Below are 16225 nucleotides of genomic sequence, written 5' to 3'. Positions count from 1 at the left end.
CACAATGTTTTGCTATGCCTGTCGATCTATCACAAAGTTTAACATTGCTTATAACTCATCCATTTCTTGATGAATCTCTTTCAAACTCGAACAAATATAACTCCTAGTCACAGGTTATTCACACTGATACACTGATGTATAGACATTTCACCTTGAATTTCAAGCACTTACCATAATTTCCAGTTCTGGATCCCTTTCATAATAACATACCTTCAAGGTCATGTTTTTCAAGGGCAAACACTTACCAAATTCATACACAACTTGTTTTCTAACTTCACTGCGCCTATATGATATTTCTGGTTAATGTTCATTTTGAATGGAATTCAATAACACTTGATAATTCTATGATGCACAATCATATCTCTTCAATAATTATACATTCATCTGCCCTTTAGTACCTGATGTCTACCATTCTTCATAAAGCAACTATGAATCAAGATTAGTTTTGATCAATCTGACTTAAGTACTTGATCTTCTAAATGAAGATCTGAAAACGACCCATTCACATTCGTCTTCTGTATATTTTGGATTTCCAGTATTGCTATTTTTATTTTATCCAATCAGACGACTTGTTCGAATGTCAAAGAGTAAGAAAAATGTGCAATCATTCCAGGGCTCGAACCCGGGACCCCTTTCTTACAAAGCAAGTGGCCTACCGACTGAGCTAACCGGCTATTTGATACATTATGATATAAGAATTGTAAATATCAAAAGTCAAGGCTACAGGTAGATTTGCAAGATGTTGTAAGTTAGGCTCTGATTGGTTAGCGAAAGGGTCGTCAGAACGAGGCAATGAATAGGTCGTTCTCAGATCCTATGCGTAGCGTTAAAGGATATGTACTTTAGTCAGACTGAGTTTTGATCAATCTGACTAAAGTACTTGATCTTCTAAACGAAGATCTGAGAACGACCTATTCACATTCGTCTTCTGTATATTTTGGATTTCCATTATTGCTATTTTTATGTTATCCAATCAGACGACTTGTTCGATTGTCAAAGGATAAGAAAAATATGCGGTTATTCCAGGACTCGAACCCGGGACCCCTCGCTTACAAAGCAAGTGGCCTACCGACTGAGCTAACCGGCTATCTGATACATTACGACATAAGAATTGTAAATATCAAAAGTCAATGCTACATGTAGATTTGCAAGATGTTGTAAGCTAGGCTCTGATTGGCTAGCGAAAGAGCCGTCAGAACGAGGCAATGAATAGGTCGTTTTCAGATCCTATGCGTAGCGTAATAGGAGATGTACTTTAGTCAGATTGATGCTGTTGCTGTTGTTGTTGTTAATGATGGTGATGATATTGTTGTTGTTGTTGCTGCTGCTGCTGCTGCTGCTGATAATGATGATAAAGCTTACACGAACTATTGATGAAAATATGTTTGTCTAATTAATGGTTTGTTATTCCCCTCTCCGAGCGGAATTGGATATTTGAAAAAAAATTGCACTTTACTAACCGATCACGTTTTTTTTATAATTTAACACATGATGTGCCTAATTATAGAAATCACAGAAAGAAAATGAGATAAGAAAGTCATGAAATCAACCACTTTAGTCCCCCAAATCGGAAAATGTACTGTCTGCACGACAGAACCTGTGCAAGTCACTTTATCTGATAAGCTTTAGAATTTTGTCTATGGTAGAATAACCTCTAAACAATGAAGATGTAAAACTTTGTAGGAAAACACTTCACTAAACACTTAACAAAAATATAACCTGAAGTATAATTTTTTCCATCTCGAAATAAACATTTTCGTGTGAAGAATATACAATGTAAGCCCCACATCTATGAGCAACAGCAATACAAGGCATTGGTCTCAAGGCTTTAAATGGGGGAACGATTATAAAAATAATTTAGAGAAATATCTTTTTGGAAAAAGGTTATGACAATTTCGTTTCCTTCAAATGGCACCGAAATGTAAGAGATGATTCAAGAGTATGTATGCGATGCTTGAACTGTGTGACTTCTTATATATTATTTGAAAAAGAATTAGGAGCATATAGGCTGCATGATACTAATTAATCTCCTTCTTTATTTCACATAAACAACTACATCTACAGAATTTAGAACATTTCATTGATAACAAAATCATATATAGCTATTTTGAATAATCTGTCTACAAAAGTATCTAAAATATTGAGAGATGTTTTGCTTATAAAGCTAAGCGACTTTCTTTTCTTAAATAAACAGTTGAATTGAAAAGGATTTAGACAAAATGGATATATTATTTTTTAGATATTTATACAACAAAGTCATGTGCGGACGTAAAGATATAATCGCATGTATTATGATTTGGATAATAAAATCTGTAAAAAGATCCTTCAGAAGCAAAGAATGCAACCAAGAGTATAATAGCATGCTCGGTTTGATTGAGTCTGTTCATGAGAGGTAATGAAATATGCAACACTTTTCACGCCCCCTAGCACTGGCTTAAGCGGAACTCTATTACACATAAATTGAATGGACTCCATGATCCAAGTCCGGGGAGACTTTTTACAGCCGCCACACGGAACTTAAAGATTGCTGTTGTGATAGTTAGTCAAATCATAAAATAGAAAAAAATGGAAACTCCACAGGTCGCTCAACACGACAAAAACGAAAATGTTGCAGACTCGGTTTGATTGAGCCTGTTCATGGACGGTAGTGGAAATGCATGCTACCGTCCAAGCCCTCTAGCCCCGGGTTGAGCAGAACTCAACATTTACACATGCTCAGTACAAGTACAAAAATCATTTAGAGACATCCGCAGATGTGTTCATACGGCGGTGCACATGGAACCTTCAATGATACACTTGCATGTAATTCCATGAAAAGCGGAGTATGGTCCCCATTTAAAATAATGGGTTTGTCCTAAACGAGAAAACAATGAGCAGAACTAAACAAACTGGAATTTAGAAAGGTGATCTGGGGTTATGGAGCCTGCATATCACAGAAACTGCCAAAAGACAAAATTAAAAAGCAGGCACCATATCCAAGGGGTGATTATACAATACCAAACTATATTTGACCAAAATTCTGCCTATGTCTGGAAGAAATCCTTCCTGATTTTTAGCGCCTTTCAGCAGGACAAGATTTAACCCGAGATCTACGTGTTCTTATTGTAATTTTTGACCGCTGATTGTAGAAAGCGTTCAAAAAACGATGAGTATATTATATTTGGATTATGTTATGCCAAAGTTCGCATCCGTACAGTTCGACTCGAATGGTGACTTTTTCGACCATGCTCGCCAGGATTAAATGATTATTTTCCAACTCAATACCAACATTGTAAGTGCTAGAAGATAACTCTGTATTGGATGTCCCAAAGTTTAATAAGAACTCCGGTGACCATAACTCACCAAATACAACTTGTTCAAACTTTTGATATCTCCAGCGTGATACGTAGTTTGTTTCTAAAAATAGCTTTACATAGCATTAGTGATATCTAGTTAGTTCAAACTTTGGTTAGGTTATCAGTAAGTGTGACAGTGCCACACTTCAGGCGACCTATAACACATCCGTTATCACTTTGCTGTAGAGTGTTCGTAATTCATTTAAGTACAAAGTGTAGGGCAAATTGGACAGGACTCTCCCTTGTCTTTCATTTTGCATGACTTAACACCATTTGCAATAACACAACTTTTTTTTACGTTTAAAAAGCTGGCATGTACTGTTCTGTCAAAGTGCTTATTATCTCCAAAGATGACAGCCTAGCAAACAGACCATAATGACATACCGTATCAAAGGCAGCGCTTGAGTGCAAGAATAGCGCGAATGCCTTGATTGAATGTTCTGTATTATCAGCAATTGTTCCCTTGAGGTTGAATAACAGAGTTATTGATCCCATGTGTTCTTGGTAGGGTCTTTGTTGTTTGGAAATTGTTTAGCACAATGTTTGACTAAGTTTTTCAGCCTCAAATGTGCCATACTGTCAAACAATTTGTAAATTACTGGTAACAGGGTAATAGCACGATAACTGCTTGTATGGTTGTTCGACTTCCCATCTTTGAGAACAACGATAATGACCCCTAATTTACACTGGGCAGGGACATATGTGTTTAAGTTTTAGGTAAAAAAGAGATTTCAGGTATTCTAAAAGCATAGGACCACCATTTATAAAATGTTAATGCACCGCACCATCAAAACCTGTGCTCTCCACCGTTTCAGACCATTTTCAAGTTCTGATAACTCCAAAAATACCTACTTGTTTATTCAGTATGTCTTCAAATGTATAATTAACAGTTTCTGTCAGGAAATCAGGAATACACGTATCGATATCCTTATATTGTGAGTTATCAAAGCTACCATTATCTTTTGGGTTACTCTGAATAAGTGATTTAATTGAGTTAGAAATTTCAAATTAGCCTCTGACAAAATGTTCGTCCTTCTAGTTGTTTTCTATTTACAAGTTGCCAGAATAAGCGTATGTCATGCTTCATTGATTTTACTTCTTTAGTCTGCTAATGGGTATTTTTTTAATTGAAAACTTCATTGTTGAGGAGTATTTAAAACGTCTAAAAATTTAGAAACTTCACTGTTCGAAATGGTCCTTGACAATGATGCACATTATTACACTATCATAATAATTGGGCATGAGCCGAGATGTCTTTTTATTCACTATGTAAAGATCAAATGAGACATTTACAAACGAATTGAAAATTATAAGACGATTTAATATAAGTATTCTGCGAAGACATGTTTTCAGATCCTCTGTAAATATCACATCTTTTTGTTTATACATAGAATGTTTTATCCTGCTTGTATAAATCATGAAAATTATACACTTAAGACCTTAAACATTTGTAAAAGCAAAATTGATATCGTTTAAACATGTCTCAGAGTTAGCTCTTCTTTTCAATGTTCATCTTTGATTAAAGTCTTTAGTTGAAAAATCCCGTAGGAAGTATAAGCAAACAATAATGTGAAGTCAGCGCAAAGGTGGCTGGTTGGTGCCATTTGTTGCAGCGACAAATCGACAAACGCCGTTATGGCGCCCCGCCGGACTTCTAGTCAAACGTACGCCCACGCACGTACGCAATGGTATTGCCGTCTGTCACTTGTTGTAATTTTGAAGTTACACAATCATGTCACTGGTGAATTGAAGGTCGTTGGAATGGGGATGAGGGGTAATGAGTAAGTTTGAGCAATTTCCTCTGGTAACAGGGGACTTACAAATACATCATAATTATTAAAACCTTACTACTTTTTATCTCTAAATTACTTAATACTACCGTGTCATTCCGGAAGGCGAAAAGACGATGTATAGTGGGGAGACGTTCGGCGGGGCGACGTTTGCGGGGCACGTTTGTCGGGCGACATTCGTCGGGGCGACGTTCGGAGGGGCGACATTCGGCGGAGTGAAATTCACCTGGGCGACGTTAACGACGTGTGTCGCTGCGACAGCACAAAATAACGAAATGGTACAAATCAGCCACCATATAGTTATCTAATTCGACTATACTTTTAACGTGTTTTTTTTACTGCGGAACAGCACTGACTATGGAGCTGCAGTATCAAGCGGAACTGCAGTGTCGGCTAGCACAACATTTAGCTCGACATTCGCCAAAAAGACGAGTACCGAGCTAAATGTTGTACTAGCACTGAAATAAATTAATAAGATCGCATATGTTGAGGTTAATGTCGATTGCCAATCTCCGAACTACTACACAGACTCACTTCAATCCAAGTTTGCTAAAGACAATCGGACGGGGAAATGCATGTGTTCTACAACAGAAAAAAAAATGTTCGTAACATTTCCTGAAAATACAAATCTGAGCCAGAAACGTTGTTACAAAATATATGGTTAAAACAATACGTTCACGATTCTTATCTCTAACATTACATGTAGGTTGTACACGTACATATAAACGGATTTTTTAAAAATTCATTTCACATTCGATTTACTATTGAAATGTTGCGGTTAGTCGTTGCTGCGGTTACTTTTGCTACCATTTGTGCCCATCCCCAATACAGGGATAGTATTCCAAATGGATACAGTGTGCCGAACCCGTGCGGTTTGGGCACTTGGGAGACAGTCGGCCATTTCGATCCTCACCATCACACCCATGATAAAAATCCATTCGGACTGGTACGTTTTCTTGTTTTTGGTTGTACTTTAACGCTGTTTTAACTCTAATTCCTTTGTGAAATTTAAAATGACGTAAAATATTATCAGCAAGTAAATGACAACTTTCTTTTTAAAAAATAGCTTTTACACCCACGAAAAATAAACCAGACTTCTGGTAAGATATGTTTTTTATGCAATTGTATTATGTAAGTATTTATTAAGTTGAAATAGCTAAAAACTAATGTATATTCTGTAACGAATTGAAATGACCGTTTGGATTATGTTTTGTACGTCATATGTTTGTTTTCTGTTTCGGTCAGGCAGCCCACCAGCCCGAGGACGTTAAACATACATCCAGTTTGGTATGGCCTTATGATGTATATGTCTAAGTTACGACGTTTGCTTTTATTGTAAGACAAGACAGTATTATGTGAAATCTTGTGTTACATTTCAGTGATGTGATAATTCTAAAATACCTGGAAAAGGACAGCTTATTCAAAACACTTTAGGTTTTAATTTATCTTCTTCTAGAAACCGGGAGGGGTGGGGGTGGGGTGGGCGGGGGCGGGTGATAACCAGATGCATTACGCAACGGTGACTTTGGAGAATTCGTTAGACCATCAGTTCCCACAATTTGTTATACTTTGTTGTTGTTGTTGTTATTTGTTGGTTTGTTGTTGCTGTTGTTGTTGTTTTGTCTGTTTCTTTATTATTGTAAAATGTTGCACTTTAATTTTGAGCTTTTACGTATTTGGGATATATTATGTTTCTTCTACGTATATCCGTCCGTCTGAAACTATGTCCGTCTGTTTGTCTGAAACTTTTTCGGCAGAGCTTTGTTACCTCCAAAACAGTTACCCTCGGACCGGATCTGCAACCAGTGACAGATTATTAATTTCATTCACCGAATTTTAATGTCTCTAAGAGCTTTTACTCGCCAAAACTCCTTTGGACCCATAATGAGAAATCATCAATTTCCGTATGCTTGCGTGTTTTCCGCTAACAAGTGCAAGAATGGCACGGAAAGCCATGTACTCGTATGGTTTACGTTAACCGTCGTGAAATACTGACGCAGGACATACAGAATACGAACACGTAGTCTCATTACGGGTCTGTTGGTTTAATAGATGCAAGTTCCTCAACAAGGTTCTAAAACATTTCACTCTGATATTTCTGGATTCGTAATCGGGTATATGGCTTACCGTTGTCTGTTAAAACACTCTCCATATTTGTTTCTCGTACAGGCTTTTGCAGCTGCCGGTCACACGTGGACTGCGGCATTGTGTAACGCAGACAGTGACAACGACGGTGTAACAAACGGCGCAGAACTGGGGGACCCTGGGTGTGTATGGACAGTAGGCGCTACTCCTTCTGGACCAGCTACAGGCCATCCAGGTAAACCTGCGACAAATCTATCCATAAAGTCGACTAAAGAAGCTAAAAATAATGTAAAAACATATGATTCGGAAAGGCATGGTAGAAAACAAGTCTGAATATATTAGGGTTATGATACTAGACGCTTGATCCAAGATGTTATATCCGGCCCAAGTGGATTTTGCCAGACCTTGCGCGCCTTGGGTGATGTGGTCCTATAAAATTATACAATATTAAGATCAAGCTGCTGTTGTAATGACCCATTTACTATATACAGTATGTACATGTAGTAAAAGGTGTTTTACAAACCACAACAACAAAAAGAAAGAACGCTACTGATGATATTTTAAAGTGAAACTTTTTCATCTTGTAAGCCTTTGAAACGCCATGGCCATGACGTCGTCGATATCCTTCCGCACTTTCTTTACATGAGGACTGTCATTATCATTTTATTAAAGGATCGTCTTTCAATTTTTTACAGTTCTTTGTTTGTTTTTTTTTGTTTTTTTTTTTGTTTTTATTTTTTAATTTTTTGTTTGAACTATTAATTAACAGAACCGGGTCATAAATATTAATGAAAGGTGTCCGGACACATGCACAATACGGATTCGTAAGTTATTTCAGACTCATAGATTGTTAATTGGTAGCTTCTAGCGTGTGTCATTGGACAGAATTGATTTAGCACACATTTTGAGAAACCGGTAATGTGACACTTGACAAATCAATGTAATTTTATAATGCGCCTCCAGATTTGATGTCCCGTGTTACCAACATTTTATTATGTACAAGGTTAAATTCCATTATATATTTTGTACAAACATCTTTATAGAGTATACAGACATAGTCATAATGTGTACAAGCATTGCTATTTTGTGTATTAAAGTCTTTAAATCTTCTACAAATATTGCTTGATTATATACATACATCATTATATTTAGGAAATAAAAAGTTCCCAAACAATAACCCGTGTTTTGAGTTCTTACGTGTAAGAATATATCACGAAGACCGTAGGCATGAGCGATATATTGTTCAGTTTAAGAATATTTTATTGCAAATGTAACACAAGATACATTCATACACATACAAACAGACATAACAACACAAGCAATAGGATATTGACGGAAGTATTGAAATACTTATCGAGTCAACCTCCGGAAAGATAATATTTACAATACTATGGATGGCTGTTATACTGATGTGTAACACATTCTTAGTTATTCATGAAAAGGAAAAAGAAAAATGAAAAACAAAAAAGGGAAAAAACAATAAAATGCTCAAAAATGGAAGGTAAAGATGAAATAAAAGTAGAGGTACATTGCTTTTTTAGTATTTAGAATATTTTAGCAAAATTAGGCAACCACAAAGGTTACAGTATGAAATAGTGCATAGAAAAACTATATTCGCTAGAATGAAAAGGGAAAGAAGAAAATATGTAGAGGAAATGTTCAGCTGCCCCAAACCACTCCTAGCTTTATATACATAACAGTCTGGTTGACTGGAGATAATGACAGTGTAAAACAGTATTGGGGTCAGATCACAAGTCAGGTAAACATATGGCTTCCAAGGATAAATTGTTGGACAGCTGTGAAGATATGTCTGTTGTCAGTATCAGACAGAGTAGTATCACCATAAAGTAAGGTGTTAACAGTGATAGACTGGGTGAACAGAAGTTAACATTACATGGCGAGGAAGGTAATACAGTCTGCATTCAAGCAAAAAAAGTGAGCTGGTCTCTGGTTGTCCGCAGTGACAAAGCGGTGAGTTAACAATATTTCGTAAGAACAGATGATAATTAAGACCACTGCATTTCATACGAAGTCTAGCATGAAGAATTTGTACTTTTCTACTTCCACAGTAATAATAAGAGGGAGTTTGACGTTGGTTGGCCTTAAGACGTCTCTTTAACACACTAAGCGACGGTGCATTTTTGATGTCACCCGAAAGATTGTTCCATTCGCGCACAGTCAAAGGAAGAAAGGAATTGAAGTATTGTGAAGTGCGAGATGCCACCGAGCGGAGATCACCGGAATTGCGAAGGCTGTAGTTGGAAACTGAATTAACGACTGGCGGGACGAGGCTGATCAGATACGAGGAAGCAGTGCCTCTGCACATTTGAAAAAACATGATAATTCTGTGATCGCGCCTTCTATCTTCAAGCGTCCTCCAATTCACCTCTAGTCTTAAGTCATGCAGTGATACTAGCTTGGAAGCTCCAGTTACGATTCTGGCACACTCATTTTCAATTTTGTCAAGTTGTTCCTTTTCATATCCTGTGCAATTGTTCCAGATTGCATCTGCATATTCCAAAATCGGTCGTATAAAGGAAAGGTATATCGTTTCAAGAGCTCTTCGATCTAAGACCATTTTCAGCTTGCGCATAACATGAACCCTTTTTTCAAGCCTTGCATGTTATGTAGTTAATATGATGATGCCATTTACAATCATTTGACAGAGTGACACCAAGATGTTGATGATAAGAAACCTCAGGAATCTGGAGTCCTGCCATAAAGAGGGGTAGATATAAATGTTGATTTGCTTTGCGAGAAAACAGTAAAGATTAAGATTTTGCAGGGTTGAACTGTACTAACCGTGTTTCGGCTCATCTGGATATTTTCTGGATGTCCGTCTGTAGTAAATGAGTTGCCTGTTCAGGTTGGTCAACAATAATATAAAGGCTAGTATCATCAGCAAACAAGCTGATCTCACTGCCAATGTCAACTACAATGTCATTAATAAAAATCAAGAACAGAAGAGGCCCAAGAATAGATCCTTGGGGGACACCAGCACCAATACCTTTCCAAGTAGAAGAGGTTCCAGGAAGGATAACCCGTTGGCGTCTATTGAAAAGATAGTTTGAAAAAAAAGTAAAGATCCAGTAATACCTGTATTTTGTAGTTTTACAAGAAGACCTTTGTGCCAAACCTTGTCAAAAGCTTTGCTGATGTAAAAAAAGACAGCTCTTACCTCAAGCCCTTCATCTAGAGCTTTCAAAATGTATTGTAGAGAAAGGTCAACTGACTTACAGTGGAGTGGCCGGGTAAAAAACCAGACTGCACCGGGGTGAGAAAATTTGTGTCATGAAGGTGATTGTAAATATGTTTAAATAAAACTTTTTCAAATACTTTTTCTACCCAGCTGAGAAGGGATATAGGCCGATAGTTGTTTGGGAGAGAAGAGTCGCCTTTCTTGAAAACAGCACACACGTTTGCGTCTTTCCAGGACAGAGGAACGTTTGCTGAGTGCAGAGAATAGTTGAATAAAGAACAGAGGGGGCCGGAAAGTTGCCGAGAAGCCTCGCACAGTATACGGTTACTAATTCCGTCGGGACCAGAAGCCTTGCCTATTTGCAAGTTTCTGAGAACATCCTCAACTTCATTCTGGATAAGAGTCACAGATGATAGCTGGCGTTCAATTGGAGGGAGGGTTGGATACGGTAGAGTTTTCAAAGTACGTATTTAAAAGGTCAGCCTTTTCTGCATCACTTGTGGTTGGCATATTCGTGACAGGATCGATAAGGGTGGGATAGAAACAGAAGAATCTTTTTTTATAAAAGGCTTCAATGTATTCCACCAGTCTTTTGAAGAGGATGTGCAGGTTTTAAGTTTGTCTACGAGATTAATGTAGTACGTGAATTTGGCCTGCTTGGTGGAACGTTTAGTGTCATTACGGATCCCAGTGCTCGTCAGATCCCGACAGTTTTGCTTTTTTGTATAAACGTTTACGCTTCCGAATACTCCGTCGTATTGCGCTTGTCATCAATGGGACATCTCTAGGACGTACAGTAACAATCAACGAAATTTACCTGGGTTCCCAAACGCTACCTAGGTTCCCAAGCGCTACCTAGTTCCACGAACACTAACGTCGATCGGGGTATTATCGGACATGTGGGTATTATCGGATAAACCAATGAACATCGGTTATTTTAAAAGCCATAATCATAAAAATGCATTATTACACCGGTCACATGTTTTTAAAAGTTTTTGCCGCCTGATTTCAAACGACTACAGAAGTAACATCGATAAAAGATAACAAAAACGCAGACAGAAAGTTTCACTTATGCAGAATGAATCCACTTCCTGTTACAAATATTAACATTCCGATAAAACATTTGTTGGATTATTTCTTTGGAAACATGTACAATGATGTGCTCAAGTGGTTATTTGCCACCACTCGGTTTGATAAACAAACAATGCAAGGTACAAATGTACTTTGTATGACAGAGACGCTTTGCTCTCCATGGAGGCCCGTCAAGGGGTATTTTCAAACACTTGTTTAAAAAAATATTGGGAGATTACATTAACTGCAATAATAAATTTTACAACAGTCCAAATTTTCTTCTTGTTGCTCGCAAAACTTTAATTATAATTGCTGAAGGGGTTGGTGGAGATACAGACCAAAAAGAAACACCCTCCTGCACCTTCCCCTATTCGTCTCGTATTCGCACCCACTTCCATAAAATCCTTGCTACGCCTATGCATACTATTACAGTGATTAGCTAAAACTAAAAAGAGTGTAACGTAGATCTATATTTCTTGCATATAGGATTGAATATTGCCTAGAAATGCATTACTAAACAAAATATTTCCTGTTGAATATGCCAAAATCAAACTGATGGTGTATGGCTACTGTCATAAATACGTGTCCAGTAATACCCCGGTATGACCGATTATTAAATACCCACTTTGAACACCTCAAATTGATTGTATTCGTAACAAGTCACATGACGTAATATCAACCAATCTATTTTTGAGAAAAGGAAAGTACACATGCAGCTGTAAAGTGAGAGAGGATTTATGAGTCTTGTTTATGGTAAGTTGCGTGAGACCTTATTTTAACGAATTCTGTCCGATAATACCCCGATCGACGTTACCTGGGTTCCCGAAAGCTATTCAGGTTCCCAGATGCTACATAGATTATAAAACGTTACCTTGGTTCTTCAACGCTTAACCTTTAGCCAGCCTAAATTCCTAAATTGGACTGGGCGATCAGTGAATTTGGCCAGTACCACTTCTTATTCAAAGGGCTGTTCACTTAAGATTTACTGGCTGAATAGAGAACAGTGCAGACCATGATCAGCCTGTATAGACATGCAGGCTGACCATGGTCTGCACTGGTCTCAAAGACAAAAACACCTGCCGCCAGCAGGCTAAAAGTTAATGTACTGCCGCACAAGCACAAGAGTAAACATACGTATTTTGCGAACATTTTCAATATGTTAACCCTGTTATTTCTTTTATGCATTTTAGGTATCTGTGACCCAGTTGGGACGTGTGGACAGGCGTTTTATTGTGGTTGCCATGGTCACAACTGCCTTGGAAAATAAATGTGCAATTGTTCATTTGAATTAAATTCATTGAAATAGGCATGAAATAAAGTCAAATAATAGTTCTTCCCTACCTAAATTGGAACTAAATTAAACATTATTCACTGACTCTATTTCGTTTCGTATCCTGCCACCATGCGACAACCAAAACGCAACGACAGCTGGAGGCCAAATAAACCGTCTTTAATCTACTATCTTATCATCTCCATCATTCAATTCAAGCGTCATCGCCTTATTATCATATCACTTCCACCCTCCGTCTAATAGCCTCTCATCTCTTGTCTGCTATTCTACTGTATATTGTATTGCCACCAGCTGTCCTCCAATTGCCGTCCAACCATCCGTCCGTTGACAACCTGCTGGCATGTCGGTTCTGTTCTACTATTATCATCAAACTATGTTACCATCACCTGCATACTATTTCGTTATCGCCATTTTCATTTTTAACCGTCGCGAATAGTAGAATATCTCACCATTTGTTCCCACACAAGTAGGAAAAAACAATCGTCTTAGGATTTCCGCTGCCAAAACAAAGGGGAGCCACGAAAAATTATTCAAAGTAAAGGGGGAGGGGATGCAAAAAGCAAGGCCGTCGCGGACGGTCCGGCCGGTGCGGCCATTGCCGGGCCACTTTTTTAACAGAACATGACTTCGGGTGTAATCATCCGGACCAGTTTTTTTGCATTGAATTTCATCTTTTGCTTTGATTAAAAGTGTCGAAATATTGCCTTGTTTATGCAATTATCAACCAAGAGCGGTATCCGTCATGATTGCCCTCAGGTATGAAAAACTCTTCGGCATTTTTCGTGTCAAACTTATCAACCCTGCTTGACTGGATTAACCATGACTAAACGCTTATCTGATGGATCTTTAACCTGATATGATTTAAAAGACGATTTCTTTTATAATCTACAATAATTGTTTAAATAATAAAAAACATGCAGTATCTTTAAAAAAAAAAAGGGAAACAATTTTGTTTATAACCAAACTTACCGAAAGCTTATTTCTTCAGATTATTTGGTTATTACTTTCAGTCATGATTATTTACCTTAAATAATGCTAACATACATATCAACTTTAATAAACACATCGACATTTAAAGCAATCTGCTAATGTTGGAAAGTTATCCTTGAAAAATATCATGAAATCGACTGAAAATCTTTACAGAAACTGCTTTCGAGATGCAAGAAAAACGCACCTACTGGCATCCCAAATCTGAAAATTTTCTCGGGGATGAACCCCTGAATCCCTCATATAAGAAAGACAGGGTAGGGGTGGGGATGGGGGTGGGGATCCACCTCTCGTACTCTTCCCCCACCCCCTCTCCTGCCTTCGGCACTCGTGGGACACCATTTGGTTATTGTTTTAAGATATGACTGAAAATCTTAACAGAAACTGCTTTCGAGATGCAAGGAAAACGCACTTACTGGCATCCCAAATTTTAAATTTTTCTAGGGGGAGTACCCCCGAACCCCCCTTAGAGAGTGAGAGAGAGAGAGAGGGGGGAGGTAGGGAAGAAGGGGAAATCTCTCTCTCATGGTCTTCCCCCTCTCCTGCTTTCAGCACTCACAGGCCACCGAAGGCCGGACCACTTTTCCAAAGCCGGCGACGGCTCTGAAAAATAGCGTAAATGCAAGAGAAAGGAGGGGCAATAGGGGGAGTGAGGAGGAGGAAAAAAACACTTACAACAAACAAGAAAGCATACGCAACAGACAATACAAGACAGACAAAAAACCAATTGAAAATAGGGACACCGCCTTGGAACGATCAGTTACCTATATAAAGGAAACTGGGGGTTAAACGCGTTTAGGGCATGCCAACCTCGCACTTACCCTATTTTCAACAAGTTAGACAACACAATGTAAATAAAATCCCCGCTCAGAAAGGCTCTAACATTAGTGCAAAAATAACAGATAAATAAAGCAAAACATAAAATTAAGGTAAATCTAAGGTATAATTACACTACACCAATGTACTCAGCAGCTTGTCTGAAGTCAGAGCAATAAGAGCCTAACTTTTAAGGGCACGACTAAGAAAACTGTAAGACAAAAATCAACTCCCTCCGTCCGTTGTATGTAGGATTTAGGAGAAAAGCATCATGGAGTCCTAAACTTTATTAGTCATCGCACCATCAAATAGGAAAGCGTAGCAATTAACTGTAAAGGGGACAATCACTAAACATGCACTGTGCTTCACGATTTTCGCATCCGGCATCCTCTTTTAATAAACTTTTAACCCATTTTACAATATTTGATTAAAAAAGGGGCTATGTTTAATTTTCTGAATTTTATAAACTACTTCTCCATAGTATTCCGGGTGTGTATGTCCAAGTTTTAAAAGTGTTTTTAAGTTCGTATAGTATTTTTCTAACAGTTCCGACGATCTTTAGTTAAATTTACTATGAGCTTTCCGTAGCTTATGATAACGGTAACCCTGTTGTAACAATTTCTTGGTGATATGAAGATTTCTGTTATTAAAATCATCTGTCTTTGAGCAAGCTCTCGTAAAACGAGTAAGTTGTAAAATATAAACACCGTAAGATGTTGCTCGAGGGACATCTCCATCAAGATGAGGGAAGCTGACAATTTCAAAATTAAAATCGTCCCTTTTATCATATATTTTCGTTTCTAGATTATTATTCACAATTGTTAAATTTAAATCCAAAAATGACGCTTCTAAATCTGAAGTATTAGCCTTGTTAAGCTGTAACTCTTTTGGGTGAATATATTTCACCATTTCTGAAAAATTTGGTTGTCCAAATTTAAAATATCATCAAATACCTTGAGGTTCCATTAAAAGCTTCAATAATTTCAAATTGTGTCTCAGTGGATAAACTAAGCATGATGTCTCGTTCATAACAGTATAAAAATCAGCAATGAGGTGTGTGTGTGTGTGTGAGGGGTGGGGTGGGGGGACTGCAGTTGGTTCCAATTGGGATACCAATTACTTGTCTGTAAGTTTTTCTTCAATAAGATTATGTGGTAAATTAGTATAAAGAGTAGAAAAATCATAAGTACTTATCTTCGAACATTTAAAGTGTTTTTAATAACATCTCCAGAGTTCTTGATGGACCAAAACAGATTAACACCCGAGTTCTCATATACCTTGGAGCAATACTTCTCTACTTCTCTACGTGGCCTTTGATTGCAGTAAGACAAGTAGTCAAAAGTAGGGAAATGTTTTTTGTAGTGCATACGGTTGAATTTGCAATGAATCGAGCTATATATGGAGTTTTGTGAAGTTTAGGGATCCAATAAAGAGTAGGGAGCTTCATTTGGCTGTCGGCAGGTGCGACATTAAAATTTATACATTGATTTACATGACTTTTTGCAATAGTTTTCTCAACTAGTTGTGATAACTGGTAAGTTTTTGTATGTTTTAGTTCATTTTGTAATACTTCTGTGTAGTAAATGCGTCATACAGTATAATAATAATATTATCACTGGTAGTAGACGTTTTGTCTGCTGGAGTGAAAACA

General features: G+C 37.7%; 1 protein-coding gene across 1 annotated transcript; it reads left to right on the top strand.

The window, feature by feature from the left end:
* Positions 1–5852: 5852 nt before the first annotated feature.
* LOC123557954 (temptin-like) lies at positions 5853–12855 on the top strand. The gene is made up of 3 exons (XM_045349782.2): positions 5853–6071; positions 7295–7445; positions 12671–12855. The coding sequence occupies exons 1-3, from the start codon at positions 5895–5897 to the stop codon at positions 12745–12747; spliced, it is 405 nt and encodes a 134-aa protein (XP_045205717.2). The 5' UTR covers positions 5853–5894; the 3' UTR covers positions 12748–12855.
* The last annotated feature ends 3370 nt before the right edge of the window (positions 12856–16225 follow it).

This window comes from Mercenaria mercenaria, chromosome 5, assembly GCF_021730395.1.
Source record: "Mercenaria mercenaria strain notata chromosome 5, MADL_Memer_1, whole genome shotgun sequence".
Lineage (NCBI taxonomy): Eukaryota > Metazoa > Mollusca > Bivalvia > Venerida > Veneridae > Mercenaria > Mercenaria mercenaria.
This window is presented reverse-complemented; position numbering and strand designations above follow the sequence as displayed.

Coding starts and splice junctions, on each gene's coding strand:
- LOC123557954 (XM_045349782.2), top strand. CDS start 5,895: ATGTTGCGGTTAGTCGTTGCTGCGGTTACTTTTGCTACCATTTGTGCC. Junction 6,072..7,294: donor ATAAAAATCCATTCGGACTG/GTACGTTTTCTT, acceptor TTTCTCGTACAG/GCTTTTGCAGCTGCCGGTCA. Junction 7,446..12,670: donor ACCAGCTACAGGCCATCCAG/GTAAACCTGCGA, acceptor TATGCATTTTAG/GTATCTGTGACCCAGTTGGG.